Genomic DNA, 12,616 nt, shown 5'->3' with positions numbered 1-12,616 from the left:
TACTAGGTTATATTTAATTACAATGCCCTAATAAATGATTCCTTAGCAATGCTGGCTCTAGAACTTTGAGGGTCCCACAGCACCCACATTTGGAGTCCTAACCTGGAAGAGGTGGATGATGCATTCCCTCGAATAGGTTGCCGCAGAAAACCGGGATGTGTGTCTACTGTAACGCTCTCCCATGCAAGTCACATGACCTGCATGAGATCACACCCCATGTCTTTTGAGGCTGAGGCCCCTGCGAAACAGGAAATCCCAATTTAATTGAGGCAGTTGAGGAGTATGTGCATGCAGACTGAGAATTCTCATAGGCTTCAGCCAACCATATTGAATACTCTGTGCAAGGTTAACACTGTTAGGGTGATGGGCCGTTTTTCTGGTCCTGGGGACCTGGGATATTGCCAGTCTTGCTACACTGTGGAGCCAGCTGTGAGCCTTAGAAAACACCACAAAATTTCTTACTGTAGGATTTCAATTTATGGTATACGCTTCTACTTCACAGCTTTTGTTTTGTTGTTTGTGCTATTTTTTATCACTGACTGTAGGTTATGCTGACTGGTTTTTTGTTTTTGTTTTGTATTGTTCAGTATGACCTTTGGTCAACAGGCAATACATCTGTCTCCTTGGCTTTACTTATACACAGGATGGTGTGTGAATGTGTTTTTGTGAGCTGGGTAAGAGAGAAAAGCCATTTGTCAGTAAGTCTGCAGTGAAAAATGAGGGATAGTGTTGATGTAAATATTTGTATTAAATGCTGAGCAAATTTATAACTTAAACAACTATATCCTAATTTATTTACTTATACTTCCTAATATAGCTTGTGAATGTAATCCTTTGGGCACAATTCCTGGAGGGAATCCTTGTGACTCAGATACAGGAAGCTGCTATTGTAAACGTCTTGTTACAGGAAGACGTTGTGATCAGTGTCTGGTAAGTCGCCTTGCTTAAAAGAACAGAGCTTTTATTGTATGTGCGCACATGTTTTTTTTAAAAAAACAACAACTTTCCAAATAAAGCGACAAATGTCATTTGTCTGGTAAGCTTCATTTTAAAACTTCAAAATAATCAAACTGATTTGCAACACCAAGCTCCTCTACTCAAAAGCCTAAAGGGCATTCTCGATACTTCATGGTACAGTATTTGAATCGACAAAAGTTGCATACATTTGTTTTGGAATGCCAAATTATTAGGACTGTGACATCCTGCTTGGGTCTCAGCTGCCTGAACTGTTATATCACATGGGCAGCCAAAGGTGCTAGGCCTGCCCCTCACACACAGGCTCTCTGTAACACCAAAACATCAAACCCAATAACAGTGATTGGGGCTGTGACCCCTCTGCTTGCAGTGTCCCATCCTCATGTCAAAGCTGATCAGCAGCTTCCTGGCTATGACTTCCTGAAGTTCCATCAGGAACTCCTCCCCCAGTCATTTATTCTCACAACATCCCTGTGAGGAAGTTTATGGTGAGAGTTTGTGACTTAACAGCTGAGCAGATAGTTGAACCTGGCTCTTGCCAATCTTAGCCACTACCCCACATAGCTTAAGGAAGCAGATAGTTCTGCCATTACTCATTGGTGTTAGCCTTGGACATGTCCACCTTTTTGCACAACCTTGAGCTTGAACTATGCTTGAGTTTCGCAACATCCTGTTATACCAGTAACAGCCTAAATCTTCCCTTGCAGCCTGAGCACTGGGGCTTGAGCAATGATATGGATGGTTGCCGACCGTGTGATTGTGACCACGGAGGGGCGCTGAACAATAAGTAAGTCTCAAAAGAAGCAATGTGCCGTATTTTTCGCTCCATAAGACGCACCTGACCATAAGACGCACCTAGTTTTTAGAGGAAAACAAGAAAAATAATTATTCTGAATGAAACAGTGGGTGCGTGATTTTTGTGGTTCATGCTGTGGCCACAGACATGTGATTTGATGGTGAGTTTGGTGTAGCCCAATGCAAAAATCCTGAGAATCCATGTGATCCGTGCTTTGTAACCACGCTTTTGCACCATTGCGGCCCCACGCAACAGTGGGTGCGTGATTTTTTTGATTCAGGCTGTAGCCATGGACATGCTGTGTGATCTGATGGTGAATTTAGGGTGACCCAATGCATGGACTTTTACCTCCCCCCTCCCAGGCAGCTTCCTTTATGGCTAGCGTCCCTTATCTCTCTCCCGATCCTACTGATCAGCTGCTTCCTTTCAACACTCCCTTCCCGCTTGTTTGCCTTAGTGTCTTTTCCTTAGCTGGAGCAGTTTTTTTGGTCCTCCTTTTCTTCTAATTTCTCTTCTCATTGATTTAGTCTTCCTGTCTCCTCTCCTTGCAAGTTTGCTGTCTTTACCTCCCCCCTCCCAGGCAGCCTCCTTTATTGCTAGTGTCCCTTATCTCACTTCCGATCACTTGCAATCAAGGGCTTTGTTTCAACACCCACTTCCCTCTTTAAAAAAAAATAAAAGCATGATCTGCTTTTCGCCCCATGGCAATTCGGCTCCAGGGACCACGCATTCGCTCCATAAGACGCGCAGACATTTCCCCTTACTTTTTAGGAAGAAAAAAGTGTGTCTTATGGAGCGAAAAAATACGGTACTTGGTTTTTCTTTTCTTTTCAGAAGCACCTGATTCATCTGCAACTTACCTCTGTTTTTAAAAACAGTAATGATAATAAAAACAACACTTACTGTTTACATAGTGAATTTCAAGTATTTAAAGCATTTCACCATTGTTAGCTCAGTAATTCTTACAACAGCCCTGTAAAGTACATCGAAAATTTTATCACTATTTTGCAGATGGGAGAGGGGCAGGGCATGGACCCAAATTTAGTCATATTTCGAGTAGCGTAACTCTTGCCTAGGTCATGGCTAACTTAAATTCCATAAATTTCAGTAGGACTTCTCTAAGCATGGCTGAATACAATCTGCCGGTGGCCAAGTTGCCAGCCAGGATGTTTCCCAGCTCTGTCTCTAGATAGTTAGATAATCATTTAAAGCTTTCCTGTTTAGTTACTCACTTCTACATGTGTTGAATGGAAAGGAGGAGGAATGCATGAGCTGAAGATCTGATTGCACTTAGATAACCTCAAGGGCCAAGTAAATGTCCTGTTTTTTTCTTAATTTTGTTCAGTTAGTTTACACTTGGAAAATAACTATTGCACAATCAAATTACATCAACACAAATCTTTCTGTCATTTCAAACTTACTTGCCAATCTGTCTGAAGTAATCACGAAGAAGATAATTCCAGCAGGCTCATGTTTGTACCCCTGTTGTTGGCCCCTAGTTATTTGTTTTCCCATGCAAGTATCAGATGTCCTTAGAAGTCCTATTAAAATTGTTTGATAGAACCACGAAGCTGCCTACCCTTTGAATGTTAATGACACTGATTGCAAAACCATCTGAAAGTGGGTGTTGCCCACTAGCAGAAGTCAAGCCAATTCGCTTTTCCTTTTTGTCTCCCAAGAGAATGGGCTCATTCATCCTGAAGGTTCTGCTTTAAAACTGCTGCAGTTGAGATGCCTATTCTTACAAGCCTGCTTTCTATTTTTACAACAGCCTGTCAGGAAGGATAGAGGGTCTTATTCCAAAAAGTTTCTAACTGCAGGTTTATCCAGCATAGATCATGGTGTCTTGATACAGCACCTGAAATGCACATCTGGGTTGGAATCTAACTTGAATGCTGGCAAAATACAAGGGAAGCAAAACAAAGGATGGAGTTGTTGTTCAACCATAGGGTACTTCCCATATTTGTTAAAATCTATCTGGGATAAATACAGAAATTTCACAGGAAGGAACAATGTTTAATTACAACAGTTTTTTCCCACAGAATTTTCCCCTCTGCCATAATTTGTATTCTGCCCCCAAAGTTTTAAGCTGACTCATATGCAAGAAAAGGCACTTGTATTTGAATCTAAACATCTGTGCCAGGGTATCTCCCTGTGCCGTGCAAACAGTGGTGGGACTTAGCAGTACAATTTGTGATGGTTTATAGAATCATATAATGGTAGAATTGGCTGGGACTTTGAATGAGGGCCATCTGGTCCAACCCCCAGCAATTCGGTTTGTATTGCTACAGTGTCAGTGGATCCTATTCTCAACCCTAATTTACTTCTGTGCATTGAATGGTTATACATTCTTTTAAAGTTGTCTGTCTGTATTTGCTTTTAGAAGATTGCAATATAAATGTGTTATCTTTTTCAGCTGCTCGAGTGAATCTGGTCAGTGTCAATGCAGGCCTCATATGATTGGCCGCCAGTGCAACGAAGTGGAACCGGGGTATTTTTTCATTTCTTTAGATCATTATGTCTATGAGGCTGAGGAAGGCATCTTTGGCCCTGTGAGTACCTACTCAGTTAAACTTCCACAGGCCCTTTTCTAATGCTCTGATATTTCCATGTACGGTATTCTGTTCTGTTTCTAGCCTGTTGGTTTTACACTATACCTACCGAGAGACCCGGGTGGTCTAAACCACCGAGCCTCTTGGGCTTGCTAATTGGAAGGTCGGTAGTTTGAATCCCCGCAACAGGGTGAGCTCCTGCTGCATTATCCCAGCTCCTGCCAATCTAGCAGTTTGAAAGCACGCCAGTGCAAGTAGATAAATAGGTACTGCTGTGGTGGGAAGGTAAACAGGATTTCTGTGCACTCTGGCTTCTGTTATGGTGTTCTGTTGCACCAGAAGCGGTTTAGTCATGCTGGCCACATGCCCCAGAAAGCTGTCTGTGGGCAAACATCAGTTCCCTCCGCCTGAAAGTGAGATGAGCCATAGTCACCTTTGAACCCCATAGTCACCTTTGAACTGGACTTAACCATCCAGGGGTCTTTTACCTTTACTTCTTTTTTTTTTAACTACACCTACCAGACATGGTCTGAAATAAATATGAGCTGTCTTAGGTGATCTGTTTAGGAAAGACAGTGTGAAAATAAAAGTAAATACAAGTGTGCTAATGGGCCACTAGAGAGTTGGCCACTGGACCTTGATGGTTATGAGTTCCAGCAGTCTACACTGAGAAGGTATATGGGGCATGTACCAGAGCCAGGGTCTGCTTAGAGGCAGGTTCATCTAGAACACTGGCCTTCAGCTGGTAGGTTCTAACTCACAACTGGTTCATACCAGCAGGCATCTTGAATTACCATGTTTTGGAAAGAGGGAGAGAAAGAAAAAGGTACAGAGAGCAAGGGTGGAAAGATGGGTCTAAACTGAGCAAAGGTTAATATTAATGGTATAAGTTTTTTTTTAAAGTAAGTATTAAAGCATAATTATGTGTCTATCGAAGTTGAAGATCACTTGCTAAGTCTAACTCCTTGTTTAGGGAGCTCATTACATTTACGTTAGGTAAGGTATCTCCCTGAAACCATCAGCTGAAGAGTCCTGCCTTTAGTTATTTCATAAACATTAGGCATTTCTGTTTTCTCTACAGTTATATTATGCCTGATAAAGTGGTTAATAGTACAAGTGATTTTTACACTTCACGTCTCATTACGCTAAACAGAAGAGAATTTGTGCAGTATACTTTATCTCAATGAAGTGGCCCATGTAAATGTAGGAGAAGATGTAAACAAAAACATTTGTCAGCAAATAGGAATAGGAAGCAAGAAGAAATTAAGGTCAAAATAACCTGTAGTGCCACTCTTCTACTCTGTCTTTCCCTTCAATTCTTTGAAAGTGCATGCGCCAACTTAAAATAATATGTAATAACTCCTGATTCTGTTCCACAGGGAGTGAGCATAGTTGAACGTCAGTATTCCCAGGACCGCATACCTTCATGGACTGGAATAGGATTTGTGAGAGTTCCTGAAGGAGCATTCCTGGAATTCTACATAGACAATATTCCTTACTCTATGGAGTATGAAGTTCTGATTCGCTATGAACCACAGGTAATACCAACCCTAGACCCATAATCTTTCATAGTGTTGAATCTGAGTGATGGAGTTTTCAAGGTTAAAAGACTGCCTATATAGGTTGATGTGGCTTGCTTTTCTTTTGTCTTAAGGTCACGCAGATATTCCAGTGGCTATTTTAACAGCACTTAAGTCTACATTAGGCATCATAATCTCTCAAGTGTTCATCGTTAACAATAGACCTCTGCACACATATGGTGAAAGTGACTGTTCCTTTTGTTCCTATTTTGCCTAAATATTCCAAATTTTCATATATTTAGCATTTTATTTGTATATTCTGCACGGAGTAGTATGCTGTTATGAGGAGAAAGATGAGTAAATAAACAGCAGTTGTGGTTTATGAGTAAGGGAAAGGAGTCAAGTGCATATAATCATGCAGAGTTCAGAAATGCTGGAGCATAGAATTTATTTTCTTTTCTTTTTAGATTTATCTAAGAAACCATGAGGGTTGAAACATTATTTTATTTCCCCCCTCCCCCGCTCAGCCTAAGATGTTCCTCCTATTTGCAGAGGTGCAAAAAATGTCCAGACCTATTTATAGATTATTAACTGCCATTTAAAGGGGACGCGGGTGGCGCTGTGGTCTAAACCACTGAGCCTCTTGGGCTTGCTGAACAGAAGGTCAGCAGTTTGAATCCCCGCGACAGGGTGAGCTCCCATTGCTCGGTCCCAGCTCCTGCCAACCTAGCAGTTCGAAAGCACGTCAAAGTGCAAGTAGATAAACAGGTACCACTCCGGCGGGAAGGTAAACGGCGTTTCCGTGCGCTGCTCTGGTTCGCCAGAAGCGGCTTAGTCATGCTGGCACATGACCCAGAAAAAACTATCTGCAGACAAACGTCGGCTCCCTCGGCCTGTATAGTGAGATGAGCGCTGCAACCCCAGAGTTGTCTGCAACTGGACTTAACTGTCAGGGGTCCTTTACCCTTTTAACTGCCATTTATACTGGATAAAATCTGGTGATTGTTTGCTATAGGTAGCAGAGATAGCTACAAGTAGCAACCCTGCACGTTTGCTCAGAAGTGTATCCCGCTGTCCAGTGAGAATTCCTTCAATGTACTTATAGCAGCTTACCATGGTTGCTAATACAGTCCCAATTCCTGCATCAGGGAGGAAAATGGTTCATCTCCATGGAGAGAACTTTGATTACTGCTCAGCAAAGAAAATATGTTAATGTGTGCCATTTTTTCCAGTTACCAGATCAATGGGAGAAAGCTGTCATCACCGTATTTCGCCCAGACAAGATTCCAACCAGCAGCAGATGTGGCAATACAGTTCCTGATGATGACAACCAGGACGTATCGTTATCTCCTGGTTCAAGGTGAGTATCACAACAGAAGGATAAACAAAGGAGCAGTGAAGACATGATGGGAGGCAGAGGCAGAGGGAGAAGGAAAGGTTTGATTCCACATAATCAACAATCTCAGTCCAATCATTTGTTGTTTTAACATCCCATTGTTTTATCTCCAATGTACCCTTCTCTACATGAACGTTGTGTCCGTCCTGGTCTTGCAGATATGTAGTCCTTCCACACCCAATATGCTTTGAAAAGGGCCTGAATTACACGGTTCGTCTGGAGCTGCCACAGTACTCCCATGATACGGAGGTGGAAAATCCATACACACTCATAGATTCTGTAAGTGCATGTTTAAATAAAAATCTGTTTACATAGTTTGCAACTTTACCCGGTTAAATAAAACTACATGCATGGTACTTCCTCTCCAGGAACACAGAATTTTAGCACAAGTAGACTGCAAGCATGGGCAGCCTTGAGAGAAGCAGTGTGAACGATTTCTCCCCATGAGAGAAGGAAAGGCTCAGTGGCAATGGCTGTGATTTATTGTGGTGTGCCTGGAACGCTGCGTGCCTTGCTGAGTGCCAGCAGGTGAAAGGGGCAGGAGAATCAGTTCCATTGCACTTCGCTCAGAAAGCTGTGAGCATAGGAAGGGATGGGTTGTGCTTCCCCTTCCATCTTGTGTGTCAGGGGAAACCTTGGGAACTGTCGCCAACAGTGCTGGTTGAGGGAGGGAAAGCAAAACACACTGCCGCTTATGTAGTAGCTCTTTTGTGCCCCTAAACCAGTGGTGGTCAAACTTGGCCCTCCAGCTGTTTTTGGACTACAACTCCCAGCATCCCTAGCTAACAGGACCAGTGGCCAGGGATGGTGGGCATTGTAGTCCCAAAACAGCTGGAGGGCTGTATCTAAATTGTATCACTTTACTGTAACGATGAAAGTAATAAATGTTATTTTTAGCTTCAACCTAATCACTTCCACTCAGCTCTGCTTCCTCCTTTCATAAAGTGCCAGACAACGAGATCCATCTCATTTGCCATCCCTTCCTGGATTTCTAGGCATGACCTTACTCATGTAGATAGGATTTGCACCCCACTTTGTATCTTGCACCTGAACCTCCCTTTTGCACCCTGCACCCCTGTACCTCGCCCTTGTAAATTGACAAACCTGTGGCGAATAAGACCACGCCAGGCACTCCTGTCTTCCACTGCCTCCCACAGTTTGGTCAAACTCATGCTGGTAGCTTTGAGAACACTGCCCTAAACACTCCTTGGAAAGCATTTTTAGGAGACACTGTGCATATTACTGATCAACCACCTAATTTTTTTAACTACTGTAGATTTCTTTTTCTAACAATATTGCATGGCACTGTACAAGGTTTGGCTACAGATCTAAATAGTAATTCTGCCATGTTAAAATCAACCCACAGCTTGTTCTCATGCCTTTTTGCAAATCCCTGGACATATTCTCAGTTGGAGGCAGAGGTGATGATGTGACGACTAACAGCGCCTGGGAAGCCTTTCAAAGATACCGGTGCCTGGAGAACAGCAGGAGTGTTGTTAAAACACCCATGACTGATGTTTGCAGGAACATAATTTTTAGCATCTCAGCCTTGCTGCATGAGACAGCATTAGGTAAGTGGGTGTAACCGATTATTGAACTAAATTACACAAACTGGCATTGGGGTTAACTAGGAGGAAAAGGCAGTAGCCATGTTTACTACTAAAATAGGTAGCCATCCAGATGTTGTTGGACTCCATTATTCCGGCTTGCATGTCCAGTGGATGAGGGGAGTTGTAGTCCAACACCACAGGGCAACAGGTTTCCCAGCCCCGGTTAAATTGGAACAATCCCATTGATAGAAGACAGGACCCCGGGTAAAAATATATATAAGTGATTCATAAATGAAATTATTATCATCATCTTAATCAGAAATAATATTTAATATCTGTCCAGTCAGGTTTATGCAGATCAGTTCTTTACTAACCCATTGGCACCTTGCATAATACTATTGCTGCCAAGATGGCCCACACTTGTGCATTTGCCACTCCTGCAAAACCTGTGTCTTTCCCTCTTTCAGCTTGCCAGTGTGACCCACAAGGCTCATTAAGTTCTGTTTGTGACCCTAATGGAGGCCATTGCCAGTGTCGGCCCAATGTTGTTGGAAGAAGATGCGACAGATGTGCTCCAGGCACTTTTGGATTTGGACCTAGTGGATGCAAACGTACGTTGCTTCTTTATTCTAATCAAAATGTCATATGTTGCTGCTGTTTAACCCTTACCAAGTAAGTTCGATTGAAAGGAAGAAGGAAAATCCCTTGAGCCCCTTTGTTTCAGTATACATCTGTAAGAATCCTTTAAAAAAATAAAAACTTCACTCTCCAAATATTTTATTTTTAAGTAATTTGAGGCTTCATGTCCTAGTGTCATCATAACTTCATGAATGTAAGCAATGTATCCAGTTTCAGTATCATTCAAGATGGATACCTATGTTCTTTTTAGCTTGTGAGTGTCATGTCCAAGCATCAGTTAATGCTTTCTGCCACCCGGAGACTGGTCAGTGCCACTGTTTCCATGGAATATATGGCCGTCAGTGTGACAGATGTTTGCCTGGTTACTGGGGATTTCCAAGCTGCCAGCCCTGCCAGTGCAATGGTCATGCGGATGAATGTGACCCGTACAGCGGACAGTGTTTCAATTGCCGTGATCATACCTCTGGCCACAACTGTGAAAGGTATGCCTTCTTTTTGGATTAACTGGGATATTCGTTAAATGATATATTACTTTTCAAGCAAGATTTTACCATGCTGCCCTCTGAAATGCTGAGATCTAACCCATTTACTTAGGCTGCACTTATTTGCATAGGATATTTTGTAGATCAGATGCACTAATCTCCACTCCTCCTACTTCTACCACTACTCATTTCAAAATGATTCTTGCCTGTTTAATGGCTGTGAATCGTGAGCATGCGCACACTTTAATTGGCACCTGTTGTATAGTTTTCCAGCTTGGGCACTCTGCCTCAATTGCCTATTCCTTTTTTATTCTTTTGCTCCCAGCGAACTTAATTTTGCTTACACGGGTCCAAAGACTGCTCTAGGACTAGCACAGTTATTTCCAGAACCATCAGGAGTTTGGGGAAGGGGGGAAAGACATCAAAGTAACCTTATTTGCAAGATCTTAGAAATGTAGCTCTTCTAAACTCTCAGCAGTGCACATTAGCTTGTGAACTGAAGTGTGTTTATATGATACCTGAAATAAATAGGTTTGGTTTGGCATGCCTTCCACTAACATCAAGGAAGAGCCAATGAAAACATCTGTAAAATTCAGGCTGTGATTATGGAGGGCTGCAAAAAACTTGCTGAACTGTGTGCTATGTACTGTCACCAGTCCATCTCAGATATGCAAATATATGTGTGGCAATGAAGGGGAGCTCTCCCAGGGTGAGAGACTGGGAGAAGAGAGAGGTGCTCCCAGGTAACAGCTGGGAGGGCTCCCATTTTTCTATATGGGATAAAAGTTAAGGTATATCTATGAGAGAGGATCTTGTATTCTTTCTCGTCTTTTCGGTCTTTTTCTTTTTATTATTCTTTGTGTAGATTAGTTTGGGTGGGGGTTTGTATTGTGAGAATTTTAAATGAAACTTTACTATAATAATAATAATAAAATATATGCAAATATATGTGTTCTATTCCTTGGGTATGCTTAACAGACTTTTATGTTGTAAAATTAAGATGCCTTGGTGGTTATTATGGAGATCCTGTCCTGGGATCTGGGGATCACTGCCGTCCTTGCCCTTGCCCAGATGGGCCAGAAAGCGGCCGCCAGTTTGCCTCTGGCTGTTACCAAGAACGTTCTACTCTGCAGGTGGTGTGTGTCTGCGAGACAGGATATAAAGGTAAAATACTTCGTGAAACCAAGTACAATGAATGCTATTAAATTGAAGCCGTTTCAATGAGCACACATATTTTGATTATCACAAAGTGTCATATTTTACACTTACAATTATTATTATTGTTATTTTATTAAATTAATTGCTCAATCTTAGGAATGGTTCACATGTTAGTAATAATAATTCTACCATCAACAAATCTGCCATCCACATAAGTGATGCTTTATAAATAATATGTGATGTTTTGTGCACCAAAGGCAGCGGCAGACTTTTGGGTCTCAAATTTGAGCAGCACCCTGTGTGACACCAAAATTTGGCAGACCCACCCACTTCTTTCCCTCCATTCTTCATCACAGTTCTTGGTGCCTCCAATGCTCTACCACCAGTGCAACCAAATTGGTCATGTTCCCCTAAATCTTCCTCTGTTAAAGAGAAACTTTGAAACATTTTGAATGGAGCATACACATAGCAACATATTAGGTTTCAAAATCTACGGCAAAAGCCAGATTCTCAACCAGCCTAAGTAATATTCTCTCTTCTGGCATGTGAATTGATAGTGGCTAATCTATCTGAAATCTTTCTGGTGGTTTTCTTGTTTGTTGTGTGTTAAGTTTCCCCAGACAAATTTCCATCCTACGTCTTAGCACATACCTTGATCTTTTCCTCCCCTTTATCATGCTTTCATTTCTAGCTAATGTTTATGTTTGAGTGAGCTAAAGAGATTTCTTCTTCCTTTGATTTGGCTTGTTGAGCAGGGAGCAGATGTGGCGAGTGTGCTTCTGGTTTCTTTGGAAACCCTGAGGATGTCGGTGGAATTTGCCAGCCCTGCCAGTGCAACAACAACATTGACTCAACTGATCCGGAGGCCTGCGACAAGAAGACTGGATTGTGCCTAAAGTGCTTGTATCACACAGAGGGTGAAAACTGCCAACTGTGTAAACACGGTTATTATGGCCGGGCTGTTCAGCAGGACTGTAGAAGTAAGTAGGGGAAGGTCTCTGCTGCTGACCTTTGCAAGCATCACTTTGTCTTCTTTTCAGCACTAAGGTATTATTTTGGTGCACTGGGAATTTGCAGATTGGGAGCGTAATCCTTCATTAAAGGTCAACAGATAACTCAAGCCTAGTTTGAATGGGGCACTTAAGTGAAGAAGAACTCCAAGCCTGATCTTGAAAAGATGAGGCTTTTGTGTGAGAGAAGGCTTTCTTGTTAGCTTTCATTGTTTTCTTCTTATCAGGAGAAAAGCCCAGGCCATTTCCTGCAGCCCCTTAGGCTTTGGAGGAAGAAGAGGGGATTGTCTTTTGTTTACAGAGACATTCCTGGTAAAGAGTAGAAGTGGATTTCTGAAAAGTCATAGGGGGTGGGGAGAGAATATGCACCATATTCAACAATATTCAGAAATCCCCTTCTACTACTCTTTGTTTTTTATTATATTTTATGCATCAGGCAGTAGTGAATAACCTCAGAACTATATGTGTTAAGAAAAAGGCTTAAAAGTGTGTGTTTAAAAGTTTTATGCTGTGAATTTTGACCTAGAAACTAGCAGTG

At 42.1% G+C, this 12,616-nt stretch overlaps 1 protein-coding gene across 3 annotated transcripts in view; it reads left to right on the top strand.

The window, feature by feature from the left end:
• LAMB1 (laminin subunit beta 1) overlaps positions 1-12,616 on the top strand; it is a 56,913-nt gene that overhangs the window by 19,300 nt on the left and 24,997 nt on the right. For all 3 annotated transcript variants that reach the window (XM_081927605.1, XM_081927604.1, XM_081927606.1), the window contains 11 exons: positions 818-930; positions 1,683-1,762; positions 4,188-4,323; positions 5,703-5,861; positions 7,076-7,203; positions 7,398-7,518; positions 8,606-8,810; positions 9,257-9,400; positions 9,679-9,910; positions 10,911-11,074; positions 11,824-12,048. In XM_081927605.1, the coding sequence (XP_081783731.1) occupies positions 818-930; positions 1,683-1,762; positions 4,188-4,323; positions 5,703-5,861; positions 7,076-7,203; positions 7,398-7,518; positions 8,606-8,810; positions 9,257-9,400; positions 9,679-9,910; positions 10,911-11,074; positions 11,824-12,048 (1,707 nt within the window). The remainder of the gene's footprint in view (positions 1-817; positions 931-1,682; positions 1,763-4,187; positions 4,324-5,702; positions 5,862-7,075; positions 7,204-7,397; positions 7,519-8,605; positions 8,811-9,256; positions 9,401-9,678; positions 9,911-10,910; positions 11,075-11,823; positions 12,049-12,616) is intronic.

This window comes from Podarcis melisellensis (assembly GCF_964234715.1).
Source record: "Podarcis melisellensis genome assembly, chromosome: 10".
NCBI classification, from domain to species: Eukaryota; Metazoa; Chordata; class Lepidosauria; order Squamata; family Lacertidae; genus Podarcis; species Podarcis melisellensis.
The sequence above is the reverse complement of the archived record's forward strand: the minus strand, read 5'-3'. Positions and strand labels throughout refer to the sequence as shown.